This window comes from Lepisosteus platostomus, chromosome 5 (genome assembly GCF_059453375.1).
Source record: "Lepisosteus platostomus isolate fLepPlt1 chromosome 5, fLepPlt1.hap1, whole genome shotgun sequence".
Classification (NCBI taxonomy): domain Eukaryota; kingdom Metazoa; phylum Chordata; class Actinopteri; order Semionotiformes; family Lepisosteidae; genus Lepisosteus; species Lepisosteus platostomus.
In genome coordinates this window covers 37845564-37867753 of record NC_142615.1, presented here as the reverse complement: position 1 = coordinate 37867753, position 22190 = coordinate 37845564, and the positions used below count along the sequence as shown (strand labels likewise).

The 22190-nt window shown below is 41.4% G+C and overlaps 2 protein-coding genes across 2 annotated transcripts in view; one reads left to right on the top strand and one right to left on the bottom strand.

Annotated features, from left to right (window-relative positions):
* The window catches only part of LOC148666183 (antigen WC1.1-like), a 648305-nt gene that overhangs the window by 618619 nt on the left and 7496 nt on the right, over positions 1–22190 (top strand). The window contains exons 2-7 of the mRNA XM_088631704.1: positions 16486–16824; positions 18787–19098; positions 19538–19855; positions 20505–20543; positions 20981–21295; positions 21880–22182. Coding sequence (XP_088487830.1) covers positions 16486–16824; positions 18787–19098; positions 19538–19855; positions 20505–20543; positions 20981–21295; positions 21880–22182 — 1626 coding nt within the window. The remainder of the gene's footprint in view (positions 1–16485; positions 16825–18786; positions 19099–19537; positions 19856–20504; positions 20544–20980; positions 21296–21879; positions 22183–22190) is intronic.
* LOC148666184 (uncharacterized) lies at positions 2215–4502 on the bottom strand. The gene is made up of 4 exons (XM_088631736.1): positions 4431–4502; positions 4150–4230; positions 3143–3511; positions 2215–2511 (listed from the first exon to the last, which is right to left on the bottom strand). Exons 1-4 carry the CDS (start codon positions 4485–4487, stop codon positions 2323–2325), a joined length of 696 nt encoding a protein of 231 aa, XP_088487862.1. The 5' UTR covers positions 4488–4502; the 3' UTR covers positions 2215–2322.

Below are 22190 nucleotides of genomic sequence, written 5' to 3'. Positions count from 1 at the left end.
TAAAAGGTATGTTCAGAGATTCATAGATCTATTTGAAACCGTTTATGGGCATGTTGGCTGGGAAACAAACCTGCTTGAGAAACATCTTTGCTCACCACTATACTAACAACACCCTTCCAAGAACACCAACCACATTTTCACAATCCTCTCTCTCACCTTAAAAGTTATGTAGACTAAGACACCCAATGGAAAATAATTTGATTCACTCAAAGCTCCACTAAATTTTTTGCTGTGATATCATTTTAATTAATATTGGCTATGATAAGGTGTTATTTTTGTCTCTTAAAGTTTAAGAGTCTGCTCCTTTATTCAGATTGGCTGGTATAGGAATAACTTCAATGTTTGCTTACACAGCTCCACCATAGTTATTTGTCCACGTTCTAACAGGATATAAAAATAAGTGATTCATTCAAGCAGAGTGACTGGAAGCTTTAACGCGATCAATACGATCCTGCTTATGTCTTCATTTCCATTAATTTACTCTGTAGTAAAGGAAACGCCAAAGCGGGAAACTGCGGGCATTCTTCATTCGTGGTGGATTGCTTGTGTACAGAGGGCTTCTGGATGTTCCTAAATCAGTTCTGCAGTCACACTGTTGTGTTGGGGTGTAGCTCAGTAGTAGAGTGCTTGTCCCACATATATGAAGGCATAAATTTATAATAACATTTTCATTAAGATAACTATTTTACGCTATCAAGTATTGAACCCAGGGTGAATGCAACCTATTCCTTTAAGAGGTGTGCAAATGAGAGAAGTTCCTATTGCTTATATTCTGAATAATGGGGAAATCTCCACCTGATTCGTGAAGATTTGTTAGGCGAGTGGTGCTGTGACTCAGGAGCTGATTCAGTGTTGCTGTGGAGCGCAAGTAGATGTGCTGCTGGCTGGAGAGGATGGAGCAGCATATTGGACTTTGCTTCCCTAGTCCAGTTGAGCTCTTTGCTACTTCTTCTCCTTGGTATGCTGGCTTCAATGGGTCTTGACGTTCCGTCATCTTCAGCCTAACTTTCCAGACATCAGGGCATAACTTCTGGTCCTAATGGGCCTAACTTCCAGATAGTGGTTCTTGGCTTGCCCTATTTATTAGCTTCAGACAAAGACATTCTAATGCCTTGTCTGACAGGGTTCTGGTTGGCCAATTAAAATCTTTGATTTGCATATGTCTCATCCAAGAATTTTGTATTGCTTTGATCAGGAGAAACAGGATAAAATGTCCAGTATTTGGGAAATATCATAACTTCTTTTGAGTAATACATACAGCTTTGATCATTAGAATTCTAAACTACTCATGTTTTGCCCATTCTTTTGAAACCAAACAAGCATAGCCCACTTTATCCTGAAATAATTACGATGTCTTATATCGTATTTTTAATTTAATATTTTGGGTTTACACTTTTGTAGGGGAATGATTTGCCCTATTTTTAGTGCTGTTTGTTTATATAGGGGTTCTTCTAAACTAGTTCAGTGTTCTCGATTAGGCCATTAATTAGGTATGTAATGTGGGAATACAGCCAGCACTTCATACAGTCTTTTATGAATGGAATGAAGGATGCTATTTTATCAGGTCAAAATTCTGATTTGCTAAACAAGCAATCAGAGTAAGTTGTATGCCATCTCGACACCAGAGGAGTGACTCGGTTTTCCTAACTGGGACCCTCAATCGATGTGAATGGATCATAATAATTTGTTTTTTAAATGCTAAATCCTTTCAATAATGCTTATTACAATCAGTATTCTGACCTTTTCTTCTGTTGTATTATAAAACAAGTGATATCTATGGGCATTTGCTCAGACATCCCTTGTTTTTTTAGGTTTAATGCAGTTGGTATAGCCAAGTGACTTATTCATTTAATATCAGTAGAATGGCAAAACGTGCACAGCTATATAAGTACCGCACACTGACTGATTGTGCTACTGGAGCTTTGCAAGTCCAAAGACTGACACTGCATAAACAAACGGTGAAACACAGGTTTTCGTCTGTGGATCCATCTCCACATGGGTGAAGGGGACAGTAAAACAGTAAGGAAAATACAAGAGAGGAAACTGAAAGAATTGTGTTCACTGCAAAGTAGGAAGAGGTGGTTGGACACGTAAACCAGCTTGGTGGTTAATTTGTGACATTTTGGGTGACAATTAGCAAACGGATTTGTCTTCATGTTCCTTAAGCTGTGCAGTATATAGCCGACGCACGTCTTCATGAAGAATCTCTGTAAGTCAATTAAACATTTTATTTTCAAGTCGACTCCTTTACATGAAATAGACACCAACAGTACAAGGGGATGAGAAATGTCTTTTATGAAAATAAACCTGCTATTCACAGACCTAGGCCACAGCGTCTCCCAGGTACTTCTGCAGGATGAGGTCGAGCTCGGCTGCAGCCTGGCAGAAGCACTTGTCCACCTCGGAGAAGTCACACCTGACCATTGTGTTTTCGAAGTAGGATTTCAGCGCCTCTTTTGCCTCCTCGTAGTTGTCCTGCTTCATGATTCCTGTGCCCTGGAAGGGAAAATCCTGGGAAAACAGGGAGAGAGAATCATTCAAGATGTCCTGACCAGGTCTGCTGCAGTCAAACTAATCCTTCATTATCAGAGCTTCCATTGTCTTGCCTGTTGTCTTCAGTGTTTTAATTTGAGGTTTTTGTGTAATTCCTAATCATTACGACCCTGAATCTTGGCTCCCTCTCCTGTACCATGCAGGGAGAACAAGAAAGGTGAATCATCATCATCATCCCTTAACGATTTTCCAAATTGCCTGACTGAGACACCACCAAGAGGAAGAGCTGGAGTGTCACTTCATAACATCATCAGTAGGCAGTGAGTCAAGAGAGGGGGAGTTGTCTCACTGTTATCCTTATCTATGATCAAGAGTCTCACCTCCTGCTCTAAGCTGCCCCTAGTTGTGATCTGTAGACAGTGTGTCTTCCACCCCACCCACCTCCTGAGGGAATAATCTTGAATAAACAGAGGGCTGGAGACCCAGTCCAGCTCCTGTCTCTCTCCCCTTGGGGACGGGAGATTTTCTCGGAACCATGTTGAGGTGAAATGGGAGTGGGATGACACAGGTGTCTTGGAGAGGTGAGTCACCCCAGCCCCTGTGTACCTCAGTGTGATTCAAGCAAGGGGGAGTGGTTTAAGGGATTTACCAATCCCGCATACGCAGCCTCTGATCCAAACTCAGGAAGGACTTCATTGTACAGCGCCAGGCAGTCCAGCTGAATAGATGATATCATGTTCTGATCCCAGGTCCGCACCCAGCTCTCCTCCTCCTGGAGCAGCCCCTCCAGCTTGACCTGGAGGCCCTCCCTGAGCTGCCACAGGGCCGCTGGGGTCAGGCCCGGGTGAGCGGGTGTACCAGGGGGTGGGTGAGGGGGTGGGTGAGGGGGCGAGCAATGGGGTATGGGGGCTGCCAAGGTGGAGATCCATGCCCTGTCCTTCTGTAGATCCCTCTCCGGGCCCTTAGGGCAGTTCCACAGCTGGGTCTTGGTCTCCTGCCTGGTGATTGGCTGGCTGGCCTGAGGGGACAAGGGCAAAGAGAGGGCATGAGGAGGACAGAGAGAAAACTGAGAGGGTCTTCTCCAGGAGGACCAGGCCCTACCCCTGGTCTCCCAGCAATCACAGTCATCATCATTGCAGCTGAAACCAAACTTTTGATAGACGTCACAGACATATCAGGCTCACAGAATTGCAGCTCTCAGCTGCCTGGGGTGAGACACAGGGAGTCTGCTCCCTCTTCCTCTGACAGTCCTATCAAATGACAACAGCAGACCTGATCCAACCCCACCTTCCCTTTCAAACACAGCCACACACAGGCATGACTGTGTCACCATCATCACCACCTCCACTATCACAATCTCCACTATTTTCCATTACCATTATCATCACTTCCACCATCACAACCCCTACGATCTTCATCACCATCATCATCACCTCCACCATCACAATCTCCACTATTTTCGTCATCATCATCTTCATCACATTTCTAATAAATGATCTCCACCATCTTCACCGCCATATCCTTCTTCATCATGACAATCATCATGTCCACCATCATCATCATCAACACTTTTCCATCAACATCATCATCATAACCACCTTCATTATCTACACTATCATCTGCATCATCCTGAGCGGAACACATTGGTTGTCTTACACTGGAAGAATCTTTGCTCAGAGTCTCAGTATTGGTCGACCCTCTCTGGCCTTTCAGGGTCACATCCGTCTCTGTCAAGACCTGTCAACAAGATGACTGCTTTAGTCTCACCAGCAGAACCCAACCAAGTTTGTGTCTCAGTACAGGTTTATTCTTAGTCTAACAGAATTAATACTTGGGGAAGAGCATTTAATAATGAGAGCAGGAGGCACTTCTTTACATAGAGGGAGGTGGGTGTGTGGAACAAGCTATCCAACCATGTTGTTGAAGCCAATACTCACGTTCCTGTGAGATCTGCCCCAGGTCTCGGTGTGACGCCCTTCTCTCTGCTCGGCCATCCCTCTCTCCACTTGAGGGAGATTCTCCTGGCGGCACTGGGGAGGAGAAAACAGTTACCAGACAGACAAACACACTGTCATCATCATCATTGGCCAAGATGACCCTACATGACAGTGGTCTGTTCTCGATTCAGAAGCAGTGTCCAGCCCTTGTCTATACCGCTTCATGATCCCCAACATCCCTGTCGAGACCTGTTGAGGGGCCAGTTCTGCTAGACCACGGGTCTCAAGCCTAATCACAATACTTGGGGGGCCAGGTGCATCTCCAGGCTTTCTTTCCAAAAGGGGCTAGCCAATTAAACAATTAAGCTAATTATTTTCATCAGAAGATGTGGAAATAATGTGTTTAATAATATATTTTGATGTCTCTCACTGTTGAAGACTCAAAATATTCAAGGCACAGTTGGATATTTAAGGTCTGGATAAAGGTACAGTATTAGAATATTTTTTGTTTCATTCAAAAATTAGATCAACTTTGTAATCAAGACCTCTGGGCAGGAAACCAGATGATGCACCAGACCCTCTAGGAATGGAGTTTGAGACATGCTCACCCTCTCTCATACACAACCTCACACACACTCACCCTCTCACTACTACTAATAATAATGCAGTTCTTGGGTCTGGCTCCACAACCTGTGTTGAGTCTCCTGTTACCTCCTTCCTGATCTGGGGATGTCAGATACAGTTCTGTTACAGACATGGGCTGGACTAGACTCACAAGCACACACACCCACAGACACACACTCCCACACACTAACACACATGCAGATGCACACACTGTCAGGTAGAGTCTTTCTCTTCTTCAAGAAGGAGGAGGAAGAAGAGGAAGAATCACAATATGAAGAAGACCAGCAGTGGACTCACAGCTCTCTGGGTCTGGGGCCTGACTCTCAAACTTGTCTCCAGTCTCTGGTGGGTTTGGACATCTTCTCTGTTCACCTCTGTTTACATCTGTGGACAGGACAGTTCAGTTAGACAAACAAGTTCGACTAGACTTCACTCTCAAAATCAATCAATCAATCAATTTTTTCTTATATTTTGCCTTTTAATCCAGAACATCAAAGCACTTTACAAAACATGCCTGGAAAATAGAGTATAAATGTGTAATACTGTAGTTCCTGGAGTAACTGCTTGGATAATCCAACTACCACTGTTGTTACTTCTGTTGCTACTACTATGACCATGACTACAAATTCTAATACTAATTCTATTAATACTACTACTGCTGTCATTACTACTAATAGTGATAAAAACAGAGCACTCACAGCTCTCTGGACGTTGGTCTGGAATCTAGAAAGTGGTTCCATTCTCAGGCGACTCTGGACCTCAACACCTGTTGATGGGTCACTTCTGTCAGACACACCAGTGGAGCCCAAGCCCACCTACACACACACTCACACACACTGACAGATATACACCCACACAATCACACACATTATCACACACTGACAGACACCCACCCACACATATTCACACACTCAAAGACATACATTCACACACTGACAACCCACACTCACAGACACACATTCACACACTGACAACCCACACTCACAGACACACATTCTCACACTGACAGACACACACACATACACTACACACACTCACAGACACACATTCACAGACACACACACAGACACAACACACACTAACAGACACGACATACATTTATACACACAATCAGACACATACTCGCACACATTCACAGACACACACATAGACTACAAATACTTATAGACACACACCAACACACACAGACAAAAACACACACACTCATAACTACAAATACAGTATAACTAACACTAACACAAATGCCACTAACATTAAAACAGTAACATTATCACTAAGAATTACACTATCATTATCACTGACACAAACTACTACTACACTACTAATACTAATAATAACAGTAATGTTATCACTAAAACTAACATGACTACTAGTGTAAATACTCTAACAGTAACTCTATAATTATAACTAATATTAACATGAATACGGGCATCAAAACTATCAGTAGCGCAATCACCATTAATACTGACATGAACACTAGCATTAATATTAAAGCTACCGATTGTACTCTCACTAGTATTAAATATAAATACACTCACATTAGTATTAGTCCGTGACGTCACACCACTGTTTGTGACGAAGGCGAGACACCTAGCTGGGCACAGTGATGTGGCACGTGTCACCGTGGTTACCATACTTATGACTTGTAAACAGTGGAAAAATGCATTTAAACTGTTACCTACACAAATTTATCAACTTGGAATATAATTTTCAAGCTCTAGAATACAATTTCTAAACAATAATTTAAATAATTATTCTTTAATTTGGGATTGAACATTATGAACACTAAACGCACTATGGTATTTAATCGATACGGGTTTTATTGACTATTTTCTGGATATTTAAAGAATATAAAGAAAGAAAAGAATCAGTACTCACCAATCTGTGAAGTTAATCGATGATTCTAAGGTTTTTTAGCTGAATTAATTGGTTGTCGATACATAAGTGATCATTGACCCTCCTCCCGCGGTCTCGCTTTCTGATCCCGGTGCTCTGGCTGGTGTCTGTGACGTCACAGCGCTCTTTCTGACAGAGCAGAGCGCGTCTCCGCTGAAGGAGACTCCTGTCCGGAGCACGGGGGGGGGGGGCTTTGCTTACAGATATAACATCTCCAATAATAAAACTTATCGGGCTTTGAGGAGAGGCGATTCATAACAGCTGGAGAAGAAGAACGACAACCGGGAAATTAAATTCATTAAGCAGGAAAAAAATAATTTACTTCACAGATTATTGAGTTGTGTAGCGTAATCCCGTAAAGCACAAGAGAAAGAGCCCAAGTCCCTGTAATAAGATGTTATAAATTGACCAGACTATAGCTCTTAGCAGTGGGACTCAGATCACACAGAAGACCTTTCTGTGTGTGATTCCACACCAGTCCTGGAAATCAGAGTCTCCCACACGTCATTCACAGGCAGTCTTATAAATATACAGTTAAAGAGAGTCTTATGACAGTTATACAGTTAATTCAATCATCAAATCAGCTCGAGTGGAAATAAAACCAGGAGATGCCCTTGAACTTCCAGGATCAGGAGTCTGATCCTCCAGGCTTCTATTCTGTGGAGATTTGTGTAAAACAAATCTGTAATAATCCCCTGTAATAAGTTTTACACAAATCTCCAGTACTAAAGTACTGAGGGACCCAGACCTCTGTGTATGAGTCTGAGCTGTGAATCTGACTGAGAACAGAATAAAGTTTTTTTTTTATTCTGCTTCTGAGATTTTTTTTTCCATTGCCAAGTGATGTTACATCCCCTTCAGATACTCTGTACAGATTGTCAGAGTGAGAGAAGAGGAGAGAGAGAGATGGACAGATAAGAGCACACACAGTGAGAGAGACAGGAAGGGGAAGAGAGAGGAGAAGGAGCAGGAAGACAGTGCAGGTGTTTAAAACCACATCGTGACCGCAGGAGACAGGAAGCTTTTCTCAGCTGCTGAGGAGCTCAGTGCTCATGGCCACTCAGGCTCAGAGGCTCTGGCAGCAGTCAGGTCTGGGAGCTTCTCCTCATACTGACACTGGAGCTCTGAGAGGCAGCCTCCATTCTGACAGGAACAGCCCCTCCTGTTCATCCCTGAGAGACACACAGAAATAACTGTTTGGGGAGAGTACAGCACTGGAGTTCTGAACACTGGACTCCCTGTATGTCTCCCTGTACAGATCAGCCCTCAGCTGCCTCATCACACTGAGACCCACAGCCAGTACAGCCTGGCTATCTGTGCTGGAAGAGCTCAGAGGAGCACAAACCACAGACTCACTGAAGAGTCTGACCTGCAGCTCCAGTGAAGCTCTGCATTATATCACAGCTTTTAGGCTGTATTAACAAGGACTGATTTTTAAAAGAAATCTTCATATCATTGCTTTTTCAAATTTGAAACTGACTCCTGCTCTTCTGCTCCTGCTGCTGCAGTTAGTATGGTGGAGTTGTAACACAAGAGCTCTGCTATATTTAACAGGAAAGTTTAAATACAGCACAACTACTAATACTACTGCTGCCAGTGCTACTACTACTAATAATATTTTACTGCTTCTCCAACTGCTACTGCTACCTATAAAAATAAGGAGGAGGAGGTGAGCTGTGTCCTCACTCTGTTCAGTCTGTGGGTATCGGAGTATCTGTTCAGCTCTACTGTGCTGTTAGAGAGTTTTAATCACACAGTCAGCTCCACACAGAGAGAAACTGGGGTCACAGCTGGAGGGCTTGGAACATCTGTGTGGGCTGGAGCTGCACAGGGACAGACTCAGGGTCTGAGGGACTCAACTAGAAGAGTTACTGTCCATCCACCAGGCACAGTACAAAGGGGACAATCACTGCTGGGCTTTTCTTTCCTTTTCATTTAGATTATTGATCTCTGACCAAAGCCACAGGACAGCCAGTTCTTATTCAGTCCATCTAGGTTCTGTATAGCTGTTCTGACCTGAGTGACCTCACTGCCCTCTTGAGGACAGGCTCTCCTCATACTGTCCTTTACCAGGATCAGAACACACTGCTGTCTAGAGTGACAACAACCTCTCTGTGACTCTTTGTAGGACACTGCCTGACACAGACAGCGAGACACACAGGACCATATTCCTGACACCAGTAACTGAACACTGCGTCACACCTGCAATTTTTATTTTGTATTTTATTTAACATAATTTGATACTTATTTAAAATTAGGTAACTTGTCTAAATCTTTAGAAAACATTAGATTTTTTTTTATCTGATCCTTTCTGCCCCTTTAGCACCTGCAGCCCTGCTGTCTGTATCTGTATCTGTGTTTCCTCCAGTGAGACACAGAGCTGCTCCTGTCTCTCCTCTCCTCAGCACTGCTGGGAGTGTCTTCAGGAGAGGAAACAGTGATGTGGTTCTGATATATATGGAGAAGACTGAAAGGGCCCTGTCTGATTGGCCATCCCGCCTGTGTGAGAGGTTCCTGCTGTCAGTCTGAAAAGGCAGTGCTGTGTGTGATTGGCGGGGTGGGGGGCTGTGTTGTTACTGGGGGTACGGGTTGTGGAGCAACAGCTCAGTTACCCTATGAGCTCAGGGGTGAAGACAGGGGTCTCAGCTGCACTCTGTCCTGATGACAATGGAGAGCTGCCTGTCCATCTTCTCTTTCGCTGTCCTGATGCTGCACAGCTCAGCCAGTAAGTGTCCTGTTTTCTATTGTCCAGACAAACAGATAACTCTATTTAAAATTTAGATGGAAATGTAATATACTTTTAGTAAAATAATTATTTACAGTAAACTTTTGTCTGTTTTTCAAAATAATTATATATTTTTTCTTGGTCTGTGCGTCAAAAAACATAATTAGTTGCTAAGAAAAGTTTTACGTTCAGATCTTTATGTATTATTTTAAATTCAGCTGGGATTTTTTTTAAATATTATTAAAATCATAAATCTGAAATGAACAGTATAATTAATTTTATTATGATTGTATAACTCAGGAAAAAAACAATCTAAAATTGCCTAGAAAGGGTGCTTTAAAAAATAAAATTGCATTAATAATTTCATCTCCTGTGTAAAATTAATCATACAGTTATAGTTTTAGATGGAAAAGTATTGAGATATTTTATTGTAAATGAAGCTTTGAGGGATTTTATCTAAAATTGTTCAAAATTACATTTTCTGGTTTTGTAAATTTAGCAAAAAGTTAACAATCTACAATGATTTTATTGATATTAATTTAATATCATGTGATATTTAAAAAACATAATTCATATTTACACTATGTGTGCTGCATGTGCTACACTCATCTCTCCAGTATACGTGTCAGTTTACTCCATATTAACATGTTAGGAATGCAGCACACTGTCAGGCTTGTTAGGATTGTTTTGTTGTTTCTTTGCTGCCAAGTTAATCATCTACAGTAGCCGTTGGACATTCTCATCCTCTTGATAATTTGCAATTTTTGTGTAATAATCTATTAAAAAGTTATTTACAAATCCTAATCTGTTACCATAAGGATACAATTCTTCATATACTAGCAGCAATTTGAGTGATTTGCTGAAACATGCAAAAAATTCTTCATTTACATGAAAACAGAAGTGTGAGCAATGAAGAAAAATGTCTCTATAATAATATAATACCATACAGGATGATTCAGAAATATTTACCCTTGGTTGTTTGTTGTTTTATTGCGCTCAACTCTGTCTCCTCCTAAGCTATTTATACAGACTGGTGTATGAACAAATATTAGTGTTATTAGAGACCAGAGTGTTATTGAGACAGATATTTTATTATTAGATATTGTTAGAAATTGGGGTTACAAAACAGGTAAAAATCATCAGAATTTGACCAAGTGGTTTATTCAATCAGTGAAATTATTCATATGATTCAAATCTTGTACATGATTTCTAACAATATATTTGAGCGGCTGGTATGAATAGAGGCATGTGAACTCTTTGTTCTCTGGCACACCTTTGTTGAGAAGAGCAATAATCATATAAATATATACAAATATTAAAATACAACTGTACTGTCCTAACCTAATAATGCCGCTGATCTGTCTATTTTGCACACCACATAGGCCCCATCACTAGACTCTGGACTACCACATCATTAAAAGCCAGCTATTATACCAATATCAAATTGACATCAGCAGGGACAATCACCAGTCTTAATCACAGGGTCATGGATTTGAGCCCTATGTTAGGTGTGGTAAATGCTTGAATTAAAAGACAGATCCTTAACCACCTTACACTAATACTAAATAATACATTTAACATGTAACCAGGCCATGATCAAAAAGCAAATATCTCTACTTTCAACATATGAAAAGAGCACCAGGTACTTGGACACAGACAAACCCTGTAAAAATTGTGCCACATTATAACTTGAAACTGCGGGAGCAAAGAGGTTGTTCATTATTGCAACCATAATTAGTATTTTAGCTTCTGTATATTTCTATACTTTACAGTACAGCTTCTTAAAAAAAATCTTTTGTTTTTTTTATTATTACTTTTATTCTATTACAAAATACTATGAAATTGTTGCTCCAATACAAAAGTTCATCAGCAAAGCAGTTTAACTGTGACTTTTCAGGTAGAAATAATGTTTCATGTGCGATCAGTAACCACACCAGAAAATATTGGAAAGAAATGGCTTGTCTCACTATTCACACCAGGCACTCGGACACAGAAATGGCCTGTCACTGCTTTGGTTAATAATGATTCACGCTGGAAATGCAGCACTTTGCAACAAAAGAAACGTATAAAGCTCCATCAGGAGCACAAAACATGCATGACACTGTTGACTATTGATACTCCTGAATTCTAAACCTGTATTTATTCTGACCTTAAACTTTCAACCTGCATATGAGAAGGGAGGTTATTTGATTTTAAATTTGTTGATTTGTACATTAATGTCCTTGTATGTATCACCAGTGGGAAATGTGGAATTTTTTTATGAATTGCAAATTTTATTGGAAGGCCTTCAGACTGGTATAATAGTGATGGGAGGAGATTTAAATGACACATTTGACAAATCAGACAGGAACAGCATACAATCTAAAATGGTAGAACCCTCTAAGTTACTGAAACATTTTATGTATGTTAATAATGTAAAAGATGTTTGGTAGTTACTGTGTCCAGCTACATTCCCTTTCATATTTTATAATGTGCACAAATCTGTCTAAAATATTTTTTGCATATTAACAATTCACAGGATATTTGGGGGTTACTGTGCTACATACCATGTCATATTTTTAAAATGTGCACAAATCTGTCCCATTTCTTCTATTACTTTTTAAGGAATATTATGAAATCATGGATTACAAAATCAAGCCAGGAAAAAAATGCTGGCAATTAGTAGAAAGAAAGATACACTATATTGAAAATGTAATATGTTTTAAATGATCAAATAGGATCAAATACCTAAGATGTCAGATAAACTCTCATAAAAACCAATTATATAAAGATGATTATATTCCATTCTTAAATAATGTGGGGTAGAATTTTCAGAGAAGGAAGAATCTACCTAGACGTGTCAGGAAGAATACATCTTCTTTAGAATAATATTGTTACAAATGGGGGGGGGGGTTGAAACTGATAAAAATCAGGAACTGACCAAGCAGTTTAGTCAATCAGTAAAACAATAAGTCATAAACCCCCGACTTGTAAATGGTTTCTAATTTTATACCCAAGCGGCTGGTATTAATTAAAGGCATGTGAATTATTTGTTCTCCAGCACAGCTTTGTTGAGAAGAGCAATAGTCCAGGCACACTTGGTTAACACAAATATTTATTACAATGACAACACACAAACTACACTACACATAACAATACATACAACAAACAAGTTACTCTATGTACAGTATTTACAAACAAGGCATTTCAGAAGCCAAATATTCTGGTCACCCAGAAAACCCCAGACTGCTACTAAGCATTAAAATAAAATTGATTAGTATTATCTGGTTCATGTAGACCAGGTTTGCTGTGGCTAGCAACTGGTGTCTTATTAGTAACTGAGGTGTAACAGCAATAATTTAATTAATAAATTAACAGATACAAGACAATGTCATATAACCACAAGAATTTTAAAATGGAATTTGCTGTTTATGTGCCTACAGGATTTGACTGCTAGTTCACAGCTCAATAATTTGTGTAGTTTGTGTTTTTAGATTTTGTCTTAGTTACATAATGACATGGGTTATTATTGTAACATTTTAATAAGAATGTGCATTTTGTTGCTTACATTACAATACAATAAAATATTTTTTGTTTAATAAAGTATAAGCATTTACATATGGGTAATACAAATTAAGTATTTCGTTTTATGATATGATTTCAATTTTGAAATATTTAACAGGCAATCACGTAGAGATTCATAACTACAGGACAACATCACAATCATACAATGAGTATTGGTGTCTGTGTTAAACCTATATGGTATTTTTTAAATATAATTTAATCAGTCAATCATGTGTTAAATGTAGATGTTGACAGGTAAAGGCTAGAAATACATTGTTAATATTTGACACAGAGAATATACAACTCACATACTGTATATTTAAGCAAACACGTCAGTCATTACAGCTACTGTACCAACCACTGTAGTAACACAGCACTCAGAAACACAGGAACACAGGTCTGAGCCATCTAAAGTCACAGTTATTAAAACAACTGTCCACTACATGACCACAGGTCTTAATAACACAGAAACCCACAGGAAGACATAGGATCAGTGCAGTTCTACAGTCATTGCAGTACCTGTCCACTATAGAGACCACAGCTCTTAGAACTCACAGATGCAATACTCTGATCTGAAGTCATAGGTCTTTAAAACCACTGCCCACTGCAATGAGCCAGAATATCCTATATGTCCCAGAATTGTAGGACAAAATCATAACAGCCTCTGACCACTACATTAACTACAACTCCAAGAAACACATGCACACACAATTCAGCCCTCTGAAGTCATACAGTAATAAAACTCACTGTCCACAGTAGTGACCACAGCAACTAAAAAAACAGAAATATAGTAATTAAAGCCACTGTCCACTGAAGTACTGACAGGTCCCAAAAACTAGGAACACCGTCATTACAGTTGCTGTCCACTATGGTAAGCACACTATCCAGAAACTGAAACACACAGTCATTGTTCCACTGACTGCTGTAATAACCATAACTTAAAGAGCTGTTTTGCATTAGCTATATCACCCTGTAGGTGACAACCTGTTCAGTATTTGGGGGGTGGTCTAATGGAAAAGCTAAATTTGTGCTGGAAGTGGTATGAGTGGGGCCAGTAGGGGGTGCTCACTCTATTGTCTGTGTGAGTCCTAATGTACCAGTGATGGAGACAATCTACCGTAAAAAAATACTTTTTTTCAGACTAGATGTAAAACCGAGATCTTGACTCTCTATGGTTATTAAAAATCCCAAGGTGTATCTTGAGAGGTGTTTTCCCTCTTTGTCCTGGCCAAATTTCCGATTGGTTTTTATCAAACACGGTCTCCTTATGATCTCCATCTATAAACTGGCTTCATCACTCTGTACTCCTCCTCACTGATAGCTGCTGTGTGGTGAGCTTACTGGTGCACTATTGTTGCTGTTGCATCATCCAGGTGAGACTGCACTCTGCTTGTGGTGGAGGGGATCCCCATTACCTGTAAAGTGCTTTGAGTGAAAAGTCCAGAAAAGTGCTATATAAGAGTAAGAAATTATTATTACTAAAAAAATACAAATGCAAGCCCACTGATGTCATGTTATAATTAAAGACACTCTTCACTTTAGTGACCAAAGCTCCCAGAAGAAAATAAAAATAAAGGAACACAAGTCTCATCCAGCCTTCAGAAGTCAAAAAGTAATTAAAGTCACTGACCACCGTAGTGACCACAGTTCCCAGAAACCCAACAATACAGTCTTTAGTCACAATAGTGACCAAAGCTTACTAAAAAACAAAGAAACACGAGTCTCAGCCTTCTGAGTTCAGAGACATTACAGGCACTGTCCACTGTAGTGGCCAGAAACCCAGTCAGTCTTTACAAACACTGTCCATTGTAGTGACTACAGCACAAGAAATACTAGAGCACAAGGTGAAGCCATCTGGAGTTATATGGTAATTAAAGCCAATGTCCACTGTAGAGACCACAGCTTCCTAAAATAGTCCCAGGCCTCTGACATCATGCAGTCATTACTGTCACTGTCTGTTTTCATGACAACAGCTCCTGAATTACAGCTAATGTTTCCTTGTGTTCATATGTATTATTCAACCTTTCAATGCCTTTCAATGACATTAGCTGTGTAAGTAGTGTCTTTATTAATCAGTTTGTATTTCTTTCTGGAAACTGTGTTATTAGATACAGTACACAATAAACAATGTGTATTAATAAGTCTTTGTCTCTCCCTCCAGAACCAGACACTGGGTTTAAGTTCAAGTTCACTTTTATTTGTCATTCCAGCCATGAACAAGTATACAGTGGAACGAAATATCATTCCTCCTGGTCCACGGTGCAATACAGGCAGGACAGACAGGGCACTGACATAGACATTGTAGACAAGGATACACATAGTGCAAAGTGCAGATAGTGCAAATTACAAGTCAATACCTAATGCAATATACACAACATACTGGGGGGATTTAAACCTGGTTTATTTCTGGAATTGGAGTGGGTGCAAGTAGATTCCAGGGTGTTGAGGAGCCTGACGGCCTGCGGGAAGAAGCTGTTACAGAGTCTGGTGGAGCTAGCCCGTACACTGTGATATATTTTCCCAGATGGTAGGAGGGCAAGAGTTTATGGGAGGGGTGGGTGTCACGAACAGTTCTTTCTGGGCCCTATGCAGACGACACAATCCAGAATAGTGAGGAAACACTGGGGGAAAAGTCATGCAGGAGACGGGTATGTAGACAGGGGTGCCTTGTCCTAGGTGTGCAGGTGTCCAGGGGAAGTGAGTCCGAGGCGAACAATCAAAGATGAAGTCCAAACGGGGAATCCAAAACTGAAGCATAAGTCCATGGCCAGGCGATCATCCAGGGAATTAAAAACGGGAACTGGGTCGGGACCGGCAGGGGGAGCAGGAACAGAAAGTTAAAAGCATAACAGAGCCAGACACGCAGGACCCGGGCTCTCACGAAACGGAATTCAATGAAGAGCCGCGAATGAAGTCTGCATCTGGTTTTTAAGGGGGTACTGAAAAGGGGCTGGAATAATGAACAGGTGCGGGGAATGAGACCAAACAAGGAAGGGCTGGAGCACCCTTAAGAAGAGGAGTAGCAATCGTGACAGTGGGAAGGGTCATCTACTATACTGTTGGCCCTGTGTAAGCAGTGTTTGTGATATGTGACAGAAATGGAAGGGAGGGAGGTTCCAATTATCATTTCTGCTGTTTCCACAATTCAATGCTGGGGTTTGCGGTCTGAAGTGTTGCAATTCCCAAACCAAAACAGTAATACAACTGGTCAAGGGTTATAAGATACCGTCAGTGTGTGTTTTAACAAGTCTGTGACTCTCTCCGCAGGCAGTGCTGATGTGAGGCTGGTGAATGGGGCCAGTCCCTGTGAGGGGACAGTGGAGGTGTATCATGATGGAGAGTGGGGGACAGTAGCTGACTTTGGCTGGGATCTGGATGATGCTACAGTGGTGTGCAGACAGCTGGGCTGTGGATCTGCTGTTTCAGCACCAGGAGGAGCTCACTTTGGACCAGGGTCTGGATCAGTTCTGTTGCACTCAGTCTCCTGCAGCGGGTCAGAGTCCGTGCTGAGGGACTGTCAATCAAGATCAGATGTTAACGAATACTATATATATGACTATGTCTTTGAAAATATCTATAAAGTTGATGCTGGAGTAATCTGTTCAGGTAAGTACAACCTATAGTGAATATTACTGCATTATATAATATACAATTGAATAAGAATTTAATAAATTAATCAATAATGCCATAACAATAACATATAATAACAGAAATAATAATCACAAATACGAGAGCTGCGTTCAGCTTATCTTATCTTTTATTTTCTTTTTCTTTTTTCTTTTATTTTTAATTACTTAATTCAGGATGTCTTCCTCTCTTCCAGAAATTTCTTGACAGTTACAAAATGATCCATATCAGCCTTCAATACAATTGTTTTACTGTTCCATGTGTCTTTCTGAGAACAATGTTGGTAATTTTTTGACAGGTTGTTTGAATTTCACATGGAATTTGCATGGATAAGAACATCAGAGCTGTTACCTCCCTTAGCTAAGAGTCTACCAGAATTATCAAGTCAATTCAATTCCAAGATTAAGTCAGTGTGGACAGTTTCAGGACCAAGTGGTACAGGAGACTCTGTCTTGGTCCGTGTGGACAGTTTTATGACCAACTCTCTGAGGGGAATCTGTCCTGGTCGGTGCAAAGAGGTTCGGGATGCTGTCGTGTTTTCTGGTCTGAGATTTTGGGTTTCCAATGAATGAACTGGGATGATAGAGTTACTTTTTCCCAGATTTATCCATACTTAGAGCTTTCCTTATGTATATTAATGACCACAGGATAGTGTCCTAATTCTGTCCTAAATGAATGGCTTTGTGTTGTTGTTGGCAACTATAAAGACTTTTTTTTTAATTCATCTGTAAGAGAAACCCTTCTAGGTGAGCTCATTATGGGCTATGTGTACATGATTTCTTTCATTCCCACTTACACTGTTTCTTTAAAAAAAAAAATCTTTCATTGACACACTATACTCACCACTTCCAAAGCCCTTCTAAATCCCTACAGTGGAGACAGGCTTGGTGTCAGTCATTGGCTAGGAAACCAGTGTGTGGACAGGGAGCCATTGCCACTCTTACTTCACAGAGTCAGAGTCCTCCCGGCTGCACTTCCTGTTCTCTTGTCTTCACCCAGAAAACCAGTGGATCCAGGACTGTGATAATAAGCCCTCCCTTCCTACATCTGAGCTAAGGGATAGCAGCTGTGTCTCCTGCTCTCCTGACTCACAACAACACATACACAACATCTTTGTCACCTTTCCAGGTCAGATATCACCATGAGGTCAACAACAACAGACTATCAAATCATTTTTGACTCTTGTGACACTTTATATTTTAATTCACTTGATCTCTGGAATGATCAGACAGTAGAGAAGCTGTGAGCAATCTTAAAGCCTTTTTTTGGCCAATATCCTGTGAATTCCTTTATCTTAAATGTTGTGCCCATATTTGTCTTCTCCATGTACTGTCTTTCCATACATAATTCTCCCTCACACAAACTCACTGGCAGCATATCCGCAGTAGCAGGCCACACCTCCTTTCAAACACACACACATAACCATCAATTTTTTGCATTTTTGTTTTACTATTAGAGGTAGAATAATTTATTTTGTCTATTCCAAAAGTAATAGAAGACTATGAATAATTGAATTACAGCTTCTTCCATTGCAGGGCTGCAGTGTCTGAGTCTGTAACTATTGACACTGCAACAGTCTTCTTGGGTTTAAGAGCCAGCAGCTGGAATGCAGCTCAGATGAACTGGAACAGTGACACATCTCTCTTTCTCTTTCTCTATCAAATTCTGCATCATCTCTCTTACTGCTCCGATTCACTTTTCATTTCTCTTCTCCCACGTTAGATTTCCCTCCTTCTGTAATACTGCTCTCCATCTGGTTTGATTTCCCTCCTTCTGTAATACTGCTCTCCATCTGTATTGCTGCTCCTCTCTCTATTACTGCTTATTGATAGGTCAGACTGGTCAGGGGCAGTGATCTCTGTTATTGTTCTGATATTCCAGCTCATCAAGGGGTCAGACTGGTCAGGGACAGTAATCTCTGTTATTGTTGTGATATTCCAGCTCATCGAGGGGTCAGACTGGTTGGAGGCAGTGATCTGTGCTCTGGGAGAGTGGAAGTGCAACACGGAGAGACCTGGGGCTCAGTATGTGACTCTGACTTCGACTGGCAGGACGCAGACGTTATGTGTCGAGAGCTCAACTGCGGGGTTCCTATCCAGGTCCTGAAGGGGGCTGATTTCGGGAAGGGGGAAGCAGACATCCATTCTGAGGTGCTCCAGTGCCAAGGCAGCGAAACTCAGATTTTCTTCTGTCCAAAGTCCACAAAGACCCAGGGCTGCACCCATGAGAATTACGTGGGACTGAAGTGTTTTGGTAAGAACATGATCATGTGTTTCATAGCATAGATTTTAGGAAAGAAACAGACCCCAAGTCCCCACCTCCCACTAGTAATCTGCTCACTGCAGTATAGATACCGGTCATCACACTCTCCTCTCCAGCAGTCTTTGCTCTTGGGGTGCTCCACTGACCTCAGTGTTTCAGTAGCTACCATGGTTTGGCCATGTTATCTCATCAAACCAGCCTTCTAATTCACTGTTACTTAAGTAATTCAAAGGTCAAGATATCAGAGAGAGTGGTCTGCTTGTTTTTGTGTTTCTTTTTTGTTTGAATTCACAAATGCAAGAAGGTCATCATTCTGATGAGAAAGACAAAAGCAGTCACAATGGATTTGAATGTGAATTTGAGGGTTATTATAATAAGTTGCAGCAAGGTTGTGTCACTGTCTCTGCTCTCTCCCCTGTCCGGTGTGCAGGATACACAGGGGTCAGGCTGGCAAATGGCTCAGACTCCTGCTCTGGCCGAGTGGAGTTACAGTGGCTCTTCAGGGACTGGGGGACAGTGTGTGACCTGTACTGGGACCTGAGAGATGCCAGTGTTCTCTGCCAGCAGCTGGGCTGTGGGGAGGCTGTAGCAGCACCTGGACAGGCCTGGTTTGGACAGGGCAGTGGACCAGTAAGGGCTGATGTGTTTGAGTGCCGGGGCAATGAGAGCCATCTCTCACACTGCGCTGTCTCTACATGGGGGAGAGCAGGGTGCTCTCATGGACAGGACGCAGGAGTCATCTGCTCTGGTGAGAATTGTTTGTTTAAAACAGTGACACCCCCTCTGTTTACACACAGCAGCACACTGTTTTCATGATTTACTCAAGAACTGCTCTGTTACACACGAGGGACAGAGGTGCATTAATGTTTCTCAAATCATTTATGTGTGTTTTAAACATTAAATTCAAATATTATCTGAATATTATTTAAAAATATATTACTATTTATTTTTTTCAGATTGCTATACAAATATTGTGAGCAGTAAAAATCAGTTTTATATTAGTAGGAAGATGGTCCTAAAAAGGAAACTGGACCTCAGTATCCTGTAATTAACATCTGACTTGTTTAATTAGTTTAATTAATAGAGCCCAATTAAACAGGAGGCTGAAGATAAAGTGAGACTCGGAAAACTCAAGTTTTACAGACATTCTTTCTCAGATCCAAACACAGTTAACACACTACTGGTGAAACATCACTCCTGTGGACAGAAATTAGCTCCTTGCTTCTCTTTTACAACCTCAGATATGACCAGAGATTCTCATGGAGCAGGTAAAGAGAGATTGAGGACTGTCTTAATCACATCAGTGCTGTTTTAATTGTAGTTTCATTTCTGGTGTTAAATTGCTCCTCTCACACATGGTTCGCAGTCTGATTTCTCTCCCTCTGTTTGTTTCCCAGGTTTCCTATCTTCAGCTGTATCCTCTTCCAAAACACCAGGTATGAATTAGCCCCTGTTCTGAATCTCCAGGGCTCTCAGTGTGTTGATGTCTCTGTTGCTCAGTGGAATCCCAGATCAGTCTGTGAGGCAACAGCTGTGTGTGTGCAGTATTTTCTGTGTGTCACAAACACACTCGGGTCTTTGGGATCTACAGCAAACACATCTATCTGAATACTGCAATTTGTCACTGGTGGAGCTATTGTCTCTGTGCCTAACAGTGGGTCAGAAAAGTGACTTATCTGGTATACTGCTTATTAACAATCTGTTACAATAAGTGTATATATTAAATTAATCTTAAGCCAAGAAACACTGTACTTGAACTGTATCTGCTGTGCCTAGTGGGCTGAGCTAATCTTCAACTTGTAACAGCAGGTTATGGTAATCTCTTAGAACTGCACTGGCCTCTGATTCCTGATCTCTGAATCTCTGCTCCTAGACCAGCTGTCCCTCAGGCTTGTTGGAGAAGGAAGTGACTGTGCTGGGAGGCTGGAGGTTTATCACAGTGGCTCCTGGGGGACAGTCTGCGATGACTCCTGGGACCTGGCAGACTCTCAGGTGGTGTGCAGGCAGCTCCAGTGTGGGACGGCCCTTAGTGCCCCAGTACCAGACTCCTTCAGCCAGGGAACTGGACCCATCTGGCTGGATGAGGTGGGCTGTCTGGGAAACGAGTCGTCTCTGTGGGATTGTCACTCAGCATGGTGGGGACAACATGACTGTGGACACAAAGAGGATGTGAGAATTCTGTGTTCAGGTAAGAAAGATAATTAAAATTAAAATTAATCCCAGATTGTGGATATGGCTTGCATCTAGAGTGCCTAGATGTGTTTGACTTGAGTTTCAGTCCTTAAGTGAAATCTCAGAACTAATCTGCAAGCTATAAACTCCTCACATCAATGTGAGCTGTTGTCTGCTGCCTGACAGGGTGTGGTTGTCGTGGCCATTGTCTTTCATGACTTTCTGCCTCAATATTTTCATCTCAATTTGATCCAAAAGTGTCTTCAAGCCAGATGCAGGAGAATCACTTGGTGTCAATTGTCAACCCAAGCTGCATGTTCTCCTCTCACAGTGCTATTTCAGTCACTCTGAGTGCTGCTGATGAGCAACCAAGCTGATCAGAATTTTGCTGATGCTCTGTATCAGACCTCAATCCTCTAAATGGATTTTATTTATTAGTAACCCAGTAGAACATTTCAACAGTCTTCATCTTCATCTTCATAAGTTTTTAATGATATTTCTCATCTCAATGCAATCCACTGTTCCATCTGTTTCTTACCAGTTCAGAATGAAACATTGGGCTTGCTCTTATCAGGACCTCTTTCCCCGTTATGTTGGCAGATCACACTCTACTGAGACTGTCTTCAGGCTGTTCAGGACAGGCAGAGGTTTACTACAATGGCACCTGGGGCAGCGTCTGTCAGAACAGAATGTCTGACTACACAGCTGCAGTGATCTGTAAACAGCTGGGCTGTGGAGACAAGGGCACCGTCAGAGAGACAAACTCTAGGCTGAGCCCTGATCCCAAATGGCTGGACTCTGTCTCCTGTCGCAAACACGACTCCACCCTGTGGCAGTGTCCCTCCTCCCCCTGGGGTCAGAATGAGTGCACAGACCGGGAAGTGGCTGAGATCACCTGCTCAGGTACAGAG

Bases quoted from the DNA above. Each gene is read 5' to 3' on its own strand.
- LOC148666184 (XM_088631736.1), bottom strand. From the start codon at position 4,487: ATGGCCGAGCAGAGAGAAGGGCGTCACACCGAGACCTGGGGCAGATCT. The intron at 4,231-4,430 runs GTGAGTATTGGC...TCTTGTTGACAG, and splicing joins GGGGCAGATCTCACAGGAAC to GTCTTGACAGAGACGGATGT. The intron at 2,512-3,142 runs GTAAATCCCTTA...CTGTTTTCCCAG, and splicing joins AGGCTGCGTATGCGGGATTG to GATTTTCCCTTCCAGGGCAC.